Source organism: Lates calcarifer, linkage group LG16_LG22 (genome assembly GCF_001640805.2).
Source record: "Lates calcarifer isolate ASB-BC8 linkage group LG16_LG22, TLL_Latcal_v3, whole genome shotgun sequence".
Classification (NCBI taxonomy): Eukaryota; Metazoa; Chordata; class Actinopteri; family Centropomidae; genus Lates; species Lates calcarifer.
Window position 1 is genome coordinate 25,295,672 of NC_066848.1, and position 20,249 is coordinate 25,315,920.

General features: G+C 39.6%; 2 protein-coding genes across 2 annotated transcripts in view; both read left to right on the forward strand.

The window, feature by feature from the left end:
• Window positions 1-249: 249 nt before the first annotated feature.
• Window positions 250-4,627, forward strand: yipf4 (Yip1 domain family, member 4). The gene is made up of 6 exons (XM_018678890.2): window positions 250-503; window positions 1,196-1,349; window positions 1,765-1,936; window positions 2,681-2,758; window positions 2,860-2,973; window positions 4,270-4,627. The coding sequence occupies exons 1-6, from the start codon at window positions 446-448 to the stop codon at window positions 4,405-4,407; spliced, it is 714 nt and encodes a 237-aa protein (XP_018534406.1). The 5' UTR covers window positions 250-445; the 3' UTR covers window positions 4,408-4,627.
• A 5,693-nt stretch (window positions 4,628-10,320) lies between these two features.
• The window catches only part of birc6 (baculoviral IAP repeat containing 6), a 110,810-nt gene continuing 100,881 nt past the window's right edge, over window positions 10,321-20,249 (forward strand). Inside the window, 3 exon segments of the mRNA XM_018678888.2 lie at window positions 10,321-10,771; window positions 15,546-15,727; window positions 18,388-18,525. Coding sequence (XP_018534404.1) covers window positions 10,561-10,771; window positions 15,546-15,727; window positions 18,388-18,525 — 531 coding nt within the window. The 5' untranslated portion in view covers window positions 10,321-10,560.

The following is a 20,249-nucleotide window of genomic DNA, read 5'->3' on the forward strand; positions in this document are numbered from 1 at the left end:
TGGAACGTCTGTGTTATACGTCACGGATCTGATTCTGTGATGCTGTATGAAACCTCACACCGGGGCGGCATTAAGCTGCCTTTATGTGGTCCTGTGTAAACAGCTACAGGCGGCTTCTTCGAGACGCCAATATTTTCCGATCTCTGTGTAAAAGGGGCCTCTGTCTGTGGGAAACTTAGTAGTTTCCAGCTCATCCAATGTCCCAGCTTTCTGTCATGCTCTGAATGCATCGTAAGACGTGTCTCATTACCCAGCATCCTTTACACTTCCTGCTTTCAGCTGCTGTAATGACAGACGGATCTAAAACAAAATGATAGTCTAACTTTTCTGATAAACTGTGATCAAATGACAGCGTTATTAACGCCTCCCGTCACCTTTCAGTAACCGCTTATTTAAATGTAATTTCTCTGGACCTGAGGCGTGAGGCAGTGACAGTAGACCAAGGATGCAGTTCTCTCCCACCAACGGAGATTTCACGTTCGTCTCCTCGACTGAGGCTGAAGGTAGGCTAATGCTAGCACAACAGCTAGCAGGCCTGAAAACAGCTATCCACCTACCTGTTTACCTGCCTTGTTTTAGTTGTCATTATGTAGCGAAATCATGTAGATTCAAATGCAGTCAGTAAAAAATACTACTTAAGTGTGGGCCGATGCGGTGCAATTGTAACGTTACGTTAATAAAAGTGCAAGCTGTCAGTAAGTAATTTCAGTATGACTACGTGTTGTGTGTGTTGGCTTGAAAAGAACGTATCTCACAAACACCACAGAAACAGTGCAGGCTTTGATGTTTCTTATCGTCCAAGTTACGAGGCCATTAAAGTGACACATCACAGAGCTACTTTGCAAGTCATTTAATTCTGTGACAATAGTTGTCCTCAAAATATAGAGCGTATATTAGTCTTTCTAATAGTTTGCGTTAAGGTTTTTACTTCGGTAATGAGAAATACGTAGTCTTTTGTAAACGGTCTTTTATTTTGTTAGATAGATAGATATAGTTCTCTCTTGGCTGTACAGTATGGTGCACATTTGTCCTCGACAGAAATAACTATATATTGAATATATGTATAACACAGAACGAATGCACACTGTATATATTCAGATTTTGAGGGTGCAAAAGATAAAAGACAGGATGTGAAACATTACAACAGATGAATCAGCAGTATAAAAATGTGATGAGGTAAACATGTCTTCCACAGAACTCAGTGGCACCATCAGTGCCCCAGACATTAAACTAAACATGGGCAGTGACAGCGGCAAAGACCCGTATGCCACCACCTTCCTGAGGCAACGTGGCTATGGCTGGCTGCTGGAGGTGGAGGAGGACGACAGTGAAGAGAGCAAACCTCTTCTGTGAGTATATGGTCTTTCTCTTAATAAGAGCTGTCATACTTCCAAGCCAGCTGACAGTGGGAGGTGGATCTGGCTGTATTCACTTATGGCAGCTCATACAATCCTTATAATTGTTGTTGCTACATTTCTGTGTTTGAGCAAGGACAGTTTTCAATCTGATCATGCATCTATAAGGTACAAATGCAGTGCGCAGTAGTATACTGAGGACATGCCTACCAGCTGATGTTGTGGTCATATTTCTCACATCAGCTTAAAGTGTCTTCATCAGCAACCTCATTCACATCATCATCAGATTGACCAATCAGAAAGACCGCAGCTCTGATGATGTAATCCTACTTGTTCTTATGTAAAAAGATTTGACCACTCTGAGTGAAAGACTTCTCTTCTGATAGTGTGGTCTTGTCTGTGTGAGCAGGGAGGAGCTGGACATTGACCTGAAGGACATCTATTACAAGATTCGTTGTGTACTGATGCCGATGCCATCGCTGGGTTACAACCGACAGGTGGTCAGAGACAACCCAGACTTCTGGGGCCCTCTGGCTGTGGTGCTGCTCTTCTCCATGATCTCCATCTATGGACAGTTCAGGGTGAGCAGGACATGATGAATACTACTGTGATTGATTGTTTGTGAGCCCTTTTTCTACAGGAACTTAACTACCTGTTACCTGGAGCTTCCTATAACCTGAACTTTGAAGAACCTTGCAAGGCTTTGGTACTATAGGGCCTTCCTTGCTTTTCGACTGTATTTCACAGTTTAACTAGAATATTTTGGATATAAATCATAAAAAATGCTGCAAAATCCTTATGTGCTACCTGGTAGGCAATAAAAATAAAACGGTTGTGGGACAGACAACAATGAAAGAAGTGGCCATATTGTCACTCATTTTCTTTCATTTTGATTGATTTTGAATAGTGAATTTCGGTCGGCCGGTGGTAGAAAATCCATCAAGTTTATACCGGTCCCGTCAGCGTTAACCAACGCTAACGTGGATCTTCTCCCTCACCTGATCTGTGTCAACCTTTGTTCCTCAGACCTTCTTCTCTCCGGCTGTTTCTCAGTTGTGTAGCACGTTAGCATTCAAGTAGTTACCATCTCCCACTGTTCCTTTTTGTCCCCTTCCCCCTCCTGCGAATGAGAATGATTGCCACCTGGTGCTAATGGCTGAAATTGGCAGTCTGAGCCACTTTGTATGTGTCCCATTTACAGAGCCAGGGTTGTGTAGAAGCACATTTCTTTTCCTTTGGACTTGAGGAAGTATTTGCTGAGTTTGGCAGAAAGTGTAAAAACTTCTTAGAGTATTCAGTGTTGACACAGAACTTTTATTTCAAAGGTTGTGTCTTGGATTATCACCATCTGGATATTTGGATCACTAACGATCTTCCTGCTGGCCCGTGTTCTTGGTGGTGAGGTAAGTGCAGCTGATGCACAGTCAACCTTAGCCAATCAAAACTATATGATATTATTATTGTACACCATTTTCTTATGGAGTGCTGTTGTTCTTCTGAGTAGGTTTCCTACGGCCAGGTTCTTGGAGTGATTGGATATTCCCTTCTGCCTCTCATCGTCATAGCCCCTCTGCTCTTGGTGATCGGGGGATTTGACGTGGTCTCTACACTAATCAAAGTAAGGGAAAGACTTTGCAGTAATCAACTGTTTTATTTTACATGTTGTATAAAAACTGTAAAAATAAAAAACTTTAAATGTATTACATAATGTATATAATGACACATGATAGGAGGGAGTCTGCCTGCTCAACGCAGAGCACTGACCTCATGTCTGGAATACAAACCCTCTTTTGGACTGCATTACAAAACAAAGGGTGCAGTGAGGTATTTTAATTAGTCATGTGCTTGTGGTATTTTTTTCTTTTATAAATACTCAACATTATTACTGAGGTTTTGTCTTTAATACACCTTTCTACAATTATGAAAAATACTATGTTAATGAGCGCATCTGCCCAGTTACAGTACAGTCCAGCTCACCTGCAGAGTAGCTACTCCACATTAAGTCAAGTAAAATTGTATTTGCACAGCCCGATTGGACAAATTACAGCTCATGTAAGGGACTACCTGATGCATTGGTTTTACAAGAAATAGTCACTTTTTCAGGCCTTTGTTTATCATCTGTGATAAGAAATCATCATAATTCCACCACAAAGCATTCCTCCTCCAGCTGGTGAGGCAGTCACAGTGGACAGCAGTAGAGGAGGTTGTGTATATATATGTACATATATATATATGTAGCTGACATTACTAACATTCAGCAGTGTCACTGCTGACCTTTTCTATTAGAAACAAACTGTGTTTCTGTCACATGTAGTTTTGTAGTGAGGTGATTTGAGACAGGACTTGGTTGTAAATGTTTACAGCTTGCCATGCTGTTGTCCCATGTCACTCTATGTACAATGAATCACTGATGATTCGGGGCAGCCCTAGAAGCAAACACATCCCCTTGAAAATCTGAAATAAGATTAGGGTTGTAAATTTTGTTGGTGTGAATTATTTTTTCAATTTATTGTTTAGTCTGTCAGGTAAAAGTGAAAAATGCCCTCCATATGGTGATCGAGGTCTTCAGAAACTTTGTTTTGCCAGTCATTATGTTTGTTGGTCACTCTAAAATAAAAGATATTCATTCAAATTCAAAGAAAAACGGTATCTTACCCACCGACACAAGGAGCCAGAAACAATTTTTTTTTAAAAAGAGAGATTGAAAAGATTAATTGATTACAGTCGGTCAGTCAGTTGAAAAGATGTAAAACATTGAATAATCCAGAGCATGATAAAGGTCTCACAGTGTATCTTTTAGAAAAAGCAACAAGGATCATGCCACTTTAAAAGTTTAGAGTTATGTCATATTTCTTAGTCAGCAGTATTGATGGATAAATGCACTAATACTTTCCTGTCTGTTCTCATGTTTTAGCTGTTCGGTGTGTTCTGGGCTGCTTACAGTGCTGCTTCACTGCTCGTTGGAGATGAATTTAAAACGAAGAAGCCCCTTCTCATATATCCCATTTTCCTTTTGTATATCTACTTCCTATCACTATACACCGGTGTGTGACTGGATGAGTTGAAACTGTGGACCTTTGAATGGACAGTGACCCTGGAGTATGGGGGTAAAAAGTTGAACTACGGAACCAGGATTTTTTAAAAGGTGTTTATTTCTTTTTTTAACTCTGTTAAATTCTAGATGATGGGGATGCTGGGAATATATATCAATGTATATAGTTTTGTCCATTTTGTCTTTGGTCAATAAAATGCTTATGTTCTTACAGATTTAACTTTGGTATGCAGACTTCTCGTTCACCAGTGCAATACAGTCACCATCGTCCTGCATTTATTTGTAGCTCATAAAGCTGGAAATAATCACAAAGTTGAATTGTCAATGTAAAAATATTTTTTCTTTGCTTTATCACACTGAATAATGTGGTGCCAAATATTTGTGTGTTTCTGTTCATGCTGAGGGAAGAATGAGAGGAGAGACAGCACCACACAGAAGGGAAGAGATTGTTGAGCATGATGTTATTTATTTTTATGCATTGTAATGTACAATGAGAAATGTTCATTTATGCTTTTCATTTTTCATAGGCTTGATTTCTGAATTTATGGATTTCAGCAGCAGAAGCAGATTGACTGGGGCAGTTAGACTGATGTCTACACTGATGATTGTCTACTAAATGTGGTGCCTTGTTTTCCCACCTCAGTCTTGTTTGTCAGCCATTTAACACACGGAATATGATCATTTAATCATTATAGTAAATTAAGAGAGCCATTAGCCACTTAAACATCTGGTATTTACTGACTAATTACTGCGTTGCATGCAGTCAACTTAGCTGGCCACACTAATATATTAGAGAGTTGTATATATTGTAACACCTTCTATACAGTCTCAACAGGCTGCATTCACTCAAAATCTCATCCAGATTTCCTTCCATCCTCAACAGTTTGTAAATACAGGGTCTTCACTTTTGGAAAGGTGTTTGTCCAGTTCCATACTACATGCCAACTCTAAACATGCTCAAAATATCCAGTGTTTTCAGAGTAGAGAAATGAGGAAATTAAGTCTAAACACTAAGTAACATACTGAATCTACAACCACAGTAGTGCTCTCAGTGAAATGTTAACATGCAGATCTTTAGAAGCTGTAATTTACCATGCTCACCATCTTAAGTTGTGTCCAAAATCATTATTACACACAAGTCATCACACTGTATTATACTGGCACTAGGATACAAAAAAATCAACATACTATAATTTTGTAATAACATGAAATCAAATCAAACTATGACTCTTTGGATGCCACTTAAGATTTGACACTTGTGTTTGTTTTGTTTGTTTTGGCTGTTTCACAAACCATAATTTATTTTCTTCACCTGTGAACTGCTCTTCAATTTCCTTTGTGCATTGCATTGTGGGAAAGCGGTGTGCACACTCAGTAAACGCCTGTGTTTGGCATGCAGGCTGTCCGGTCTGTATGTATTTTGTTCCAGGGTGAGCACAACACACCACAGGCTTAAAATCTGTTTACAGCTAGTAGGAAGTATATGTGCTAATTAACACTGAACATAAAGTATAGCAGAGACTGGTGGGAATATATACCACAAAACTGCAACAGCTATAGTTATTGTGGACAACACATCTTAAAGGTACAATATGCTGGATTTGTTGGTTGCTATTTGTAGTGTCTCCTCCCCAGCTCAGAGGGAGAGAGAGAGAGCAGCAGTCCCCTCCCTTGGTCAAATACACCTGCAACTCTTAATATATCCATGACATCAACAGAGAGCAAATAGAGAGACAGAGACAGTGATGTGAACTGGTTGCTACATTTTTACTGAGTCTGTTATTGGCTGGGCGCTTCATGCCCAAAGGTTCCAGCCCAGAAACATCCCAAGTACAAAAATACAGGCAGAGCACAGTATCCCCTGCAGATTAACAGACCACACACTGCTAGTGGGCCACAGAGGGGTTGTTTTGTATGAGTTCAGACATCATTTTTTAGGGGAATCCTGTATATAATACCTCTGTATTTTAGATAAGAGAGTCAGTGCTGCCAAGTACTGACCCACTAAACAAATAATTATAAATAGAGAACATGATAATTTTTGTGTTATTCATTTAGACACATTGACATTTTGGTGTCACGATCGAGTTGCATTGAGTGAAGAGCCAGAGGATCATCAAAGTTTCCAAAAACCTGCATTGAACTGCAGAGCAATCCATCCAGCACTTAGTGTGCCTTTAAACTCTATTACAAATCACTGTTGAACAATATTTCATTTTCACGTACGGCTAGGGTTTGGTTATGTCTAGGCTGGTTTGTAGTGTTGCACAGTGTTGTACCAAGGGACTTCACAGACTATCTGAGTACAAGCAGACCATCAGCTGCTGTTTGAGGTGTAATCTATTGTCTTAAAACAACTCCCCCACCCCACAGACACACACACACACACACAGTCAGGATGTCTAGTCACTTTAACAATTCAGTGTTGATCAAAGGATACATGATCTCAAGCTTCAGTCTCACTGTGAACAAAGGCTCTTTAATTGTCCTTAACGTCATTTAAATCACTGTGAATTATTCTTGTAACAGCTGTAAAAAGCTAGTTAGTAATGATTCAGTTGTTCTTAGCTGTTGAATAGTGCATTCAGAAAGTATTCATACCCCTTCACTTTTGACATATCTTGTTATGTCACTGACTTGCGCTAAAATCGGTCACTAATCTACAATCACTACCCGAGAATGACAAAGCAGAGCAGAATTTTAGATTTTTTTAAGAAAAAAAATATTCTTTATGTTCAAACTAAAGCTTGATCTATTATGTAACATGTTGATAATGGATGAGTCAAGATCTTGGTAAAAACTGAAATGAACTGAAATAGCTGAATCGTTTTTAATTGGTTAACCCATCTGTGGCTACTTATCTGACTCCATGCTGTGTTAATTAGTTTAATTAATTATATAATCAGGAGGTATTGCTATATTCTGCTGGGATATAATTCTTACTTTCAAACTGGTGGTTTGATCAAAAGGTCTTAAATAAATGTAACTTGGTGAACCTGCAGAAACTCGAATAACAAAACTTGTGATAATCATTTGTACTCAGAAACATAAGGATGGAGTAACTTCATTGCCATTCTTCCTGCTGCAGATCCAACACTTTCCTCGCTAATGATGTTTGCAGTGAAGGTTCACCTTCATGTTGCTCTGAATATTGTAAATATAATTTCTTCTTCTCTTCAAATGATGTCATCCACACGAGTCAGTAATTATCATTATCACAAAGTGAAACTGTTGACAGAGACAATTTGTCAATTTTCTTCAGAGCCATGTGTCAAACCTGGATGAGAAAGAACATGTTTGCACAAACATCATACACTGCTCAAAAAAATTAAGGGAACACTTAAAGTAAGTCACTCATTGGATCTTGATGAAAGAATTATTCAAGGCGAAAATATTTACTGATGTACATTGTATGATGTGTTTAGAAAAAAATGACAACAACGGCCAGTGGAAACCAAAATCGCCAACCCACTGAGGGCTGGATTCAAACTGACACAGAAAATCTAAGTAAAAAACTGAAATCACAGGGTGATCCAACTTGTGTGAATTTCATCACAGCGACAGAGTGTATGAGGGTCATGGAGATCGGTTTCTGGTCTTCTGGTGTCTCCTCCAAGCTTTTGAGACTGTGCTGGGAGACGCAGCAAACCGTCTCACAACCACATATGGATGTGCCATCCTGGAGGAGTTGGACTACGTGTGCAACCTGATTGGGCAGGTATGACCTTGTGCTACCATCAGTGACAAGGACACTAGCAGAACACAAAACTTGAAAAGAATCAGTGAGGAAAGGATTAGGAGAGAGAAACATGTATAACCATTCCCTTTTGGGGGTTGTCTTGCTGTTTCCTCTCCATTCATCCTGTTTTCACTTTCATTTGCACCAAAGTAAGAGAAACTGATTCACAATCACTTGAGAGTCCTAAATGGACAGACTGATATCCCCAAAGTTTAACTGACTCAGTATTATACTGTGATGAGTAAGTGTTCCTTTAATTTTTTGAGCAGTGTATTTATTTTTTAATTTTTTTGTAATCTCTTGTATTATATTGTGTACGTCTTGTATATTGTGTACATTTTCATATTTCTATTTGTATTTAAATCTCTTCTATAGTGCATAGTCTGTCTTCGTGGAGCACCCACAATTTCATTGTACTTAACTGTACAATGACAATAAAGCCTAAAAAAAACTTGAACAAAGACCTGGGTGTAAATGATTGATAGGGACAAAACAGTTTGGAATCTAATTGATTAATTAACATTTTACAGCTGTTTCATCTTCATCAAATCACAGGAAACTAAAGTTTGACTGTGGTTGGACAAAACAAGTCATGTGAAAGTGTCATACGACTTTGAGCTCAGAGAAACTGTGATGGAGAATTTCTCACTTTTATATTGTGTTTTACTAATCAAATGACACATAGATCAATCAAGAAAATAATCGACAGATGAATCCATCATAAAAAATAATTTCTATACTATCCTGGCCTCTTGGCGTATGCTGTTCCAGCCTGCTATGTGCAGGACTGTCTCAGGGTCATCTTTGCACAGCCTGTACCTTGGGTCCTGTCTGCTGTGGTAGACCTCAGCCTCTATGGATCTGGTTGCGTAGGGCCTGTTCTTGTGCTGCTGTGATCAGAGCCTCTGTGCTATCTTTCAGACTGGCCCTTTCTAACCACTGATAGGATTTCTAGATACTACTATCATCATCACTTAACCTACGAGTTAGTTCCCAACTAAGTAGGCTTGTTAGCTTGGTGAAATAGCATGTAGTTATAGACATGTATCAGTCACCCTCTGGTGATTAATTTGACCTTGGTAACAGTTACCCCTGTCATTAATATTGGCTGTTACTACCATTGAAGGGAGCTTTTTTTCATGGTGACAAGAGTAACCACGTGGTCAAGGTAATGGAATAGTTGTAGTTGTCTACTGCTTAAAGTGGAAACAAACATATACTTGATACTATAAAAAGCAGGTTTGACATCATGATTGACAGCTGTGGTTGACTCACAATCGGGTAACTTCCTAACTCCCCCATCAGTTACTGCGCACTTGTATCCAAGATATTTTGTCTTCATTTTTGCACAGTGGGAGGAAGTGGAGACGTGTCGTCCATCTTCCAACAGCTGTTGGTCTGGACCAAAGTGCTTATCTTTTTCGGTCAACAAGCTGACCCATGACACAAACACCCTGACATGTTCAAGATGAGAATGGACAGATCAGATTAGATTACTGTATTTGGTACAGGCCACGAGGGCTCAAAATATTTCTCCCTGATGCTTAAAAATTCTAATAGCAAGGCCTCTAACCTGAAGTCAGCCTGGGAATCTGATCTCAACCTTTCATTTAGGGAGAATGGAACAACATCTCAAATAAGTATAACAAAACCTCACAGGAATCAGAACAGTGCAGTTAAAATAATGAACAGAGTACACTGGTCCCCACTGAGGTTACACAGGGTGAAATTAGGGGATGGCCTGAATTGCTGGAGATGGAGAGGGAGCATTGGTACACTTATCGATATGTTGTTGTCCAAAATGACATCTTTTCTCTCTGTTTGTTTTAAGATAAAAACTGGAAACAAAAAACTGACAGATACTTGCAGTAGACTATAAGATTACTATTTAATGCAGGCCAGTACAATAACTGCTAGGCTCCATCTGTGTAGCTCTGATATGAAGTTGATTCCATGTGTCAGATTCAGCTGTGAGGTAATGCTTGAAGTACTACTTTGTGGTGTTATTTAATTGGACTGCATAATACAGCTGTTGGCCACAATGGAAGAAAACACTGTAATCTTTTTTTTCTATTTGATGGGATTTGATGCAGAGCTATTATTTTGGTGTTCCTATTATTTTGTCCATCTATTTGTTCCCGTTTGCACTTGGTGTTATCGCGAGAGGTGGCGGAGAGATACGCTAGCTCCGTTTACCTATCGTGTAACTGACAGAAAGCCTAGCCTGGAGTTCCTTAGCGCTGATGGTGAATAGCCACTGCTGCGGTAACGGGCGGAGGAGAAGAAGCCGCAGAAGGAGTCAGGAGTGGCAGAGGAGTGATAGTTCGGAGTTAGTCTTTTAGATTTAGCAGTATTACGTGTATCATCGGATCCTCACAAACCCCAAAAGAGAAGGGAAGGGAAAATAAGGAAAGATGGCGGCCGCGGCCTCGCCGGGCTCCGGCTCGTCCACCTCCTCAGACTGGATTGTGCTGAGAGACGGTTGCCTGCGTTGCGACGAGGAGGGCCTGCGAAGCCTTTCCTACCACCCGGCCCTCAACGCTATCTTGGCCGTTACCAGCCGTGGTAGTATCAAAGTAATTGACGGCACTTCGGGGGCCATTCTCCAGGCTTCAGCGTTGCACGGTAAGCACCAGAGCCCCTGTCAAGCCCTGACACCAGTAGTTTCAGTTTTGACAAACCAGCCACTGACTGTCAACAGACACCAAACACGACAGAGGCTGAGTTGTAACCTCAGCTAACGTTAGCTGTTCCTAGCAGTTATATTGGGGCCTAACGCTAGTTAGATTATTTGGCAAACCGAACTCGGTTAGTTTGCTTGTCCTGTTTCTGCAAAAACACAATCTTCGGATGTTGATTTCTATGTGATCAAATTAAAATCAGAGCTTCTTGAATGCCAGTGTTTGCAACTGTTACCACACAACATGACATATTTACTGTGTAAGCTAATAGCTAGCTAGTTAACTTAGCACAGTGCTAGTTAGCCGGGCAACCTTCCTTGTCAGTTTCTGTTATTCTAGTGGTCAGTCACGATAACGTTACGTCGTTAAAAGTGCAGTTCATATATTGAACACCTGAAGTAGTGCACCTACTATTACTTTGTGTAAGGCAGTACACTGTGTCAATGTGAGTTGCTGCAGTAGCCACAAAGCTAGCTAGTGGGTGTCTAGCTGCTTAATTTTACAGACTGTCGTGCGCACCGTCAATCATTGGGAGACATTGGTGTGATGCTCAAAGTAAATTGACTGGATGTTGTAGAGTTGGTGTTCTGGGGCCTTGCTTGCTTTCTGGACAAATATGGATAATTCAGTCAGATAATCAGCTTATTACGTGTATTGCTGGAGATGCATGTCTACACACAATTCCCTGTCACAGTGTCCAAACAGGACATTACAAAGTTTCCGAAAGAGTTAGATTCTCAAGCTGTGCTCCACACTCTCCTGGTAACTGCAGCATTGATCGTTGTCCGCTTTGGTCACACATCGCAGTATGTGTCACAGTGTTTTGGAAAATTGTGAAAGAGAAATAAGTTGGGTGGCCTATAGACAGTAGCCTGTTAGTACTGCACGATTTGTTTACATCTGAAATGACGTTAATCTGCTGGTGGATGACAGGGTTTCTGGAAGAGCTTTCACTACTCTAGTTTTTGTTAGTGTGGCTGTTGACTGTAAACAGTATTACTACACATGCAGTCACTTACCTAAATACTGTTTTACTGATTTCAGAACTCTGTTAGTTTGTACTGGCCATTGTGCTTGATATGCTTCAGCCCATTAAGGATTGTATCTGATGTCCTTAGGATAAAGCATCTTTTGGGAAATGAGACTTTAAGGAGATAGACACTACTTGTTGATGGAATACTGTAAGTCTTACAACCACCATCACCATCTATTTGGTCTGTCATGTTTTTAGAGGCAACTTCATGCTGTAAATAGCTGATATAAAAGTAATATTGATCCCATGGAGGTTGTGTATGTTCGTAGTGTACATGACACTACACCTCTGGAAAACAAAATGAAGAATTGAACAAATAGACTTATAGTTTCACTGCTAGTCTGTGTCTTTAGTATACTTTCAGTTTACTGTAATTTCAGTTCATTTTCAAAGCTTGTGTTGGGAAAAATGGTGGCGAACAGTGGTACTTTGCTCTCTGTACTCTCCTGTATCATTAGAGGGAAGAAAAACAAAAGAGAGATATGGAAAAGGTCTGAAAATATATTTGGATGGTTGAATGTTTTCTAGTTAATTTCTTTGTTGAATTTACATGGTATACTTTTTTTCCTGTGAAAAAATATCAGTGTGGTCAAAGCCCTCATGGCATGTTAATATCTCACTGCATTTGTTCAGTGCCTACCAAGTTCATGATCCAAAATAACCCAACAGATGGAAAGCTGTGACAGTTTGCTGTTAGATTGGTGTGAGTGCTTCAGCTCCTTTAAGAACCAGGGTCTAGATACAAAGAAACTAATATGTTAAATAATTTTGTTAAAACAGTTCTCCGCTCAGTCAAACAACACTCAATTGTGTGGCAAGGGGAATTGAATATTATTACATCAGAGAAAAAAAACAGCAATTTGTTATTACAGCAGTATTAATTAGCATTTGTTCCTCTATAAAAGCTAGAAATAATCTGTTGCTTTCATCACTTTGTTGTATTCTGTGCTCCGGTGAATTTTGCCAAGGACTGGTTACTGATCTTTAGATACAGACTGATTTGGCTCTCACATATATTATAACAACATAAGGATAACTCCTCTAGCACAGACCTCAGTCCATCACATTGTCTTTGAACCAGCATCTGGAATGCAATGACAATTCCATACTGAATCATCAGATTACAACCCTGTACACAGTTGTATGCTCATTCATCTGCTTGGTTGCTTAGCTAGAACAGGAAAATTGCAGAAAGATTCATTCAGTAGAAATTCCCTGCACACACAGGGGATGTTTAGATCATCTTCATTTCTTAATAGTCATACATGATTACATCTTCAAGCTAGGTGTTCTGCATCATGGCTTCCTCAGGCTCACTCAATAATAAATTATTCTGCAACAAATGTCTACTTTAAAAGATTCTGGTGGCTCTCAATAGCCTGTGGACAGTTGAAAATCACATCACACACATTTCCATTTCTAAGTTATTAATAAAATATAAAATGTATATATTACTATACATATATAATACATAATAAGATATATGTATCAAAGACAGCATTGAATTTATTGTAATCTGCATCATAGTTAAGGATACACCAATATCATCATAACAGGAAAAAATATACACAAAATTCAGAATACACAGTTAAAACATAATGTGAAAACAAATCTTGTATGCCAAAAAACATAGCTGAAATTCTATCTCTTATCCAATCCTGGCAGCAGGGAGGGATTGTGCCTCTACTCTCCCTATATAAGTTACCTGCAGGTATAGAGAACAGAGGAGATCTGGTTTTAAATCCAGAACTTCATTTAAACCAGCAGTTTGCCTTCTATTACTGACAGTTGCATCTTTTGACTTTTTAAAGGTTGTCCAAGTTTTTATTAGCATCCATGCTACTCCCAATGATTGGCACACTGACAGATAACTGTAAGAGAAGACTGACCATGGTAGAAAAAAACAGGAAATCCCCTAATTGATAAAGGAAAATTGGTCAGAATTATTTGCACTGGGGTGGGGAGTGTAGAGGGGTAGCTGGAGTCATGAAATCAGTATTTTCAAAGTCCTGACTATGGCCCTGATGATAATTTGAGTGGTCTGCTGTCAGATCTAGTGAAGAGAAGACAACTCTATATGAAAAAGTCTCTGTCAAACTGGAAAAACTGATCCATCAAAGTGGACTTGAGCAGTTGTACTGTAATTGTGATGCCTGGTGCAGATGCAGACGTTTGAGACCAATGATTCATTCCTAAACATACTCTATACTCCACATTAAGTGTCTGTGAATCACTGATGGTGATTAGCACAAGTTGTAGTGACACTAATCTAGAAAAAATATACCATTTATTGGCGAAAGATTTTAAAACAAATTCATTCCTAATTTTTGATGTTGCTTCCAAATCGGATTTTGGGAAAGTCTGCAGTCTGCTTCCTCAAATCATGAACTCAAATTACTGGTGAAAAATGCAAAAAGCAAACAAACAAAAACTTTAAAAACATTTAAACAGGTACAGTTCTGAAGGTCCCCGTCTACCCATGATAAACTTCAAAATGTAAACCATCTTAATTCCAGTTTGTTTCCCCTGTCATCTGTTAACTCAAGCCTAGTCATAAGATTTCAGTTATTTTCATACTTACATATTTTACTCATTTTACACAGAGTGTTGACATGCAGTACATTTCTCATCAAAGGGCTCTTCAGGTTGGTTTTAAATTTTTGCCAGCTATGTTCTGGTTCAGCTATGTTCTTTACTGGGTACATTTGTTTTTGTTGATCTTAAGGAATGATCTTTATGTGGTCATGAAGAAGCCACAGTCACCTTTATCCACAGACCGTACGGCAAGACAACACATGATGTGGGCTAAGTGACACGTCATTGTTTTTATTGTGGCATCTGGATTACTAAAGATTGATAAAAATCATTTGTATGTGTGGGCAAGGTTAAAAATTAAATAACAGATTATGTCGTCTGTTCATCAATGAGGGGGAAGTTGTAGTTATCTTCTCTGAGGACCCTGAATTGGTCACTGCAGTTAAAATTAGTGTTATTACTCCTGTTTCATTAAAACACTAATAAGAGATGATATACTTTTACAACTTGAAGATGTTCTTTTCATTGTTCAGTATTCATAGTGAAGCATGATAACACCTGATTTAATTTTATGTCAAGCTTTCAAACAGTAGTTTGTGTATTATTGTCTGTGTTAGGACCCACCTGTCAATCATCACCTTTTCAAGCTAGTGGAGAAGTCAGTGGGAGATGGCTCAGTGAGTATAGTCAGGGAAATTAAATGGAAGGTTAAGCTTAATGTGTGCAAATATAAAAGGGTTTAAATTTATGGCCACTAAACACTACTGACAGTAATGTAAAGCCTTAGGGCAGTGCAGGAAAGGATAAAAAAAGTGCTGATAGAATTAGTTTGTATTGATCATGAGATGATTTTTTAAGAAAACCTGTGGAGTTTCATAAATACTTTATCCATTTACAGACAGTAGAGCAGCTGATGCGCTCAGTGTAAAAGGTGACTTGTTAATCAGAATAAATGTTTGGCTTTGATTTGCTTGGCACAAGATGGCAGACCAAACATTCCTTGTATTATCTTCTCAAAATGAGGCTTCACCAAAGACAGATGTAACTGACATGGTGTTTTTCAGGCAGTATTTTTGGACCTTATCTTCTTGCCTTTCTCCTTCAAACTTCCTGACACTGTGTGCTGTGTTGTCCTCTGTCTCTATTCCAGCTAAACCTGGCGGTCGTGTCAGGTGTCAGTACTTTCCCGCAGTGGACAAGGTGCTTTTTGTGGACGACTATGCAGTGGGATGCAGGAAGGACCTGAATGGCATCCTGCTCCTGGACACAGCCCTCCAGCCTCCAGTGGCCAAGCCTGAGGATATGGTTCAGCTGGAGCTGCCGGTCACAGAGGTAAGAGACGACTTAACCGTGGCCATCTTCTGCTGTTCACAGCAACACCAGGAAGCACCTCACGGAGGTGGTTACTGTCACCTGATATGTGACACCAGTTGTTGTGTTTGGCCTGGATAGATGTGTTTACTCTAAGCCCATTGTTCCACAGAGTATAAGCCCTCTGACAGATGAAAGCCAAAGTAAAACCTTTGACAACAATAATTCAGCAGGTGAGCACTGAGGGAGTATATACTCCCTCAGATTACTTTAGAATCACACTGGCCTTTCTCACACTCATCCACAGTCGGTGGACGACAGTTTTTTGTCACAGTGGCTCGTGGTGGAGAAAAGTCCTCTGATTGTTGAATTCTGTGTTCAAGTTGACAATCATCCAAATACTGGTCAGCTTTTCTACATATTTTTCTACACACAGTATGCGTGCGTGTGTGTGTGTGTGTGTGTGTGGAGTCATCTAGAAGCACCAAATGAAATTAACTGCACATTGTCTCTCAACAAAAGCTGGAAATACTGTACTAAAACAACATTTCCAGTGAAAACATGTGAAATGTGCATATGTCCATAGGTCTTGGAAAATCCAATTGGCTTTTTGTTGATGCTGACTTGTGGGTTGTCTTTCATGTGTCTTGTATGTAGCTTGGAAACGGTGCAGAATTGCATTCTAAAACCCAGTAGTATTTATTTCTGAAGCCCTAATAGGAACATTGTTATCATTATTACCACGATCACCTGTGCCATTCTACCAGCATCTTTATCATTAGTTTATAATAATGATGATAATAATACAGAGCAGCAGTATGAAGTGAGGCAGAGGGGTCTACCAGGAGAGCTGCCTGAAGGTTCTCAGTTCAGGTCCCATTCAGCAAAGAGAGCTCAAGAGGAAGGCCTCTACCGAGTGCCACTCCCACCCCTCTCCCTTTTCCTCAGTTTAGAAAGTCAAGGGAAAGTCAGACCAAATCATCAGTGTTTTTTACAGGTTCTTTCTGTCAATGGTGGCTTTATTGGCCAGGAGGCTAGCCCTCCGGCATCTGTATATAACTATAATATAAATATAGAAGTATAATATAAGGTATATGATTATAATATAACTATATGTAGCATGGAGGGTCATGTTGAGGACTAAACAAATATCCTCCCGATGGCAGAGAAGTGTTTTAAGGAGTGCACAGTAAGAGACGAATCATAGGATGGTTTTTGTTCTGTAACACACCAAGAAATGCAGGATTGTGTCAACAAACATTGAGCCAGCAAACATTGATCTAAACAGTGCAGTTTTAAAACACTTTGAAGCATTGGCATTTTATGAGGAAGAAAATGCATTCAACATGTTTGATAAGCTCACAATAAGTATATTAAGGAAACAGTGAATGTGAACAAATGCTTGTTTACAGGAAACATGATGTTGACACAACATGAAACAAAAAACAAAACACACACATCAATATTCAGTAGAATAATAGAAAGAACTGCATGTTTTGTGGTTACATCACTTGCAGCTGCTCATGTAAGGATTGCTGTACAAACTAGGCTGACATACCCAAACCAAATTGATATTAGATATGGTATTAGGTATGTTTTCATGTTAGATGGAAATGCATAAATCCTACTTCTCTCCTGATACAAAACCTAGACCTAGGATTGTGGCAGATGCTGAGCACTGATTTGATACCAGTTATGTGTGTGTCAGGGACTTGTCTTTTTGTTTGTGGGTGCTTGATCTAGCTATTGTTATTGCTTGTGTCCAGTGTCCATATAATACAGATGAATAAATACATGGACATGGATACAAATTTGTCCACACCCAGGTTAGATACTTGTCCTTACCTAGTGTTCAGTGCCATCCACTGTTCTGTTCAGCCACAAACCACACTGCTACATAGGTCAGGTTCTTACCACCATGTATTCACCAATAAAGGCAAGTGGTTATAAACCTACACCTCCTATAATGTTTCTCCAGTTAGGTGAGTCCTTTTTGACTTCATCATCATTTTCTGACCGTGATGTGTGACTTAAGTCACATTATCATGTATCAAATGGCTGAACAGCCCATGGAACCTTTAATATGGTTATGATGGTTGTACCAATGTGTGATTCAGCAGCAATGCAACAAAGCTGAACAATAAAACAACCAAGCCACAACACGCATGACTTCAAATCCTTTAAACCTTTGCCTTGCTTGACACTGACATTTAGGGACAGCATTTCCTATACATAAGCTCTTAAATTAGAATGCCTCATTTCATTCTTTTTAAACTAACTAATTTTGACCACACACCTGTCTGAAATATGTGTATTGCAGTAACTGAGTATAAACCAGAGGCTTCTCTGTGTGCAGCTGCTTAGTTAGCTCCTACCTGTAGCCTGTATCATCTATCATTAGCCCCCGTGTGAGGCATTTAGAGGACATCAGTAAATTGTAGCGTTTACTGATAGTCTGCACACGAGGTGTTTAGAGGATACCTGTAAATTGTAGCTCTCCCAAACTGCACAAGTCTCTGTATGCATATCAGTCATGCACAGCACCACTCTTTATTGCCACTGCACAGTCTACACAAAACCCCACAAAATGGTGATCACCAAAGCACTTAATCAAAATGTTGCATTTATCTGCATCTTGAAATGAATATATATGTCTGTGTTTGTGTCTCTTCTGTTTTCAGGCCCAGCAGATGCTGTCAGCCTGTCAGGAAAAGATTGATGTGTCTAACACAGAGGGCTATGAACTCTTTATCACCCAGCTCAAAGAAGGCCTGAAGAATACCTCACATGAGACAGCAGCCAATCACAAAGTGGCCAAGGTTAGTCTGACAGCCTTACAAAAGGCTTTGATTTTGTCATTACGAACTGTATGAGCAGAGACCTACCGTTTGTTCTCATATCAGCTGTGTGGTAGTGACATATCAGGGATTGTTAATTTTGTCATTGATTAGTGACACCTGAAAGTCACTGCCAGTGTTTCAGCATGTAGAGTGTCACATGAGAGGAACCTTTCAGGGAAAACAAAAAAAGCTGCTTCACTGCGGGATCATACCAAATATGTCAGTCATTCATCATAACTGTGCCTTTGTTTTTTTTTTCTTCTCCCTCAATGCTTATTATTATGGCAAAACTATTGTGGTAAGTGGTAGAGGTGAGAATCTCTAGGCACCTCATGATTCGATTTGATTACAATTCAGAGAGCTGTGATTATCGATGCATCTTGATGCATCTTTTTTTTCAATACAGGACTTTTTCTTTTCTCACTGTGTGACTACAGGATCGCAGTGTCAGTAAAATATCCTCGAGATGGGACATTGTATCTTGGCTCCGAAGTGTGCAACACAGCGCAAAAGCCTGGTAGAGACAGACACGGCCAATAACAACTTTAATGGATTTGGGATTTGTGTCATGAGAGTCATCACAAATCTAACTTAGCATTAGTTAAATCTACCTTTCTCTCTCCTTTTCTCTTCTTTCTCTCTCCCTCTCACCTCAGCCGGGTATCACCACTGTCTCCACTTCATTGACGACAATAATTTTCCAGCAGTGGGCTGCCAGCTATAAAATGTATACAGTAGAAACACTGTAGGCATGACGTATCGTTCATAGTTCAATTAAGAAATCCTGTTGCATGGTGGAGTGCTTCTCCTGCTGGAGTGCTGCCACTATCAGCCTGTTTTAACTTGTTTTAAACCGGTAGTTTCCGCTTCGCTGTGTGTTCCTGTGATAGGCATGCAGCTCTCAGCAGACAGAACTCACCGCCGGAGCTGAGAGTATCAGAGCGGACAACAAAAACGCGTCACACTTCAAAAATCGATTTTTGACATCTGTGAACTGATTGAGAATTGTCCACATACGCAATGCAATGCATTTAAGAATCCACCCCACCCCTTGTAAGTGGTATTGTTAACTTCAACTTACATTTTGTTAGCAGGCAGACATAAGCACACAAGTTACAAGAATACACTGATGTCAATTAATGGCAACAATCAGTAGTCAAGGGCATAAAGGAAATCTAAAATCATCAGCATACATAAAAAATGATGGAATAAAAAGAATAAAAACAGTGGCAGGAAAGACAAAAAGCACAAAAACTCAATATCTGTCTTTTCCCTGGCAAGTTTCCAAATATTTCCTGCACTTTTTTTTTTTAACCTCTAACACTGAGTATTGTATTGGCGTCCAATGAACTCACTGTAAGTGCACAAGTAACAATTTTCTGAAGCAGTAACAACTTGAATATATCAATATTTTTTCCTGATATTTTCCTGATGATTAGGAGTTATTTATGCATTGACCAATTCAAATCAACAGGATACATCAAATTGTCATGTTCACATAGTACAATCCATGCTCAGCCCATTTTAACATGACCTACTGTGTGTATACAATGTGTCAGTGTAGTCCTGGGCCTGTGCAGCTGATGTAAGCGCTCCACTGGTTGTTGGGAAAGGCCAGCCAATCAGCCAGGCAGTACACTCTCACTCTGACTCTCACATTCCATCTAGCCTTTTTCTTTCAGCATTTAGCTGAAATTGCAACT

What these genes read in the sequence shown, in the direction of transcription:
- yipf4 (XM_018678890.2), top strand. Translation starts at nt 446, where the DNA reads ATGCAGTTCTCTCCCACCAACGGAGATTTCACGTTCGTCTCCTCGACT. An exon ending in CTCCTCGACTGAGGCTGAAG is followed by an intron (nt 504 to 1,195) that starts GTAGGCTAATGC and finishes TGTCTTCCACAG; the next exon opens with AACTCAGTGGCACCATCAGT. An exon ending in CCATCTATGGACAGTTCAGG is followed by an intron (nt 1,937 to 2,680) that starts GTGAGCAGGACA and finishes TTTATTTCAAAG; the next exon opens with GTTGTGTCTTGGATTATCAC.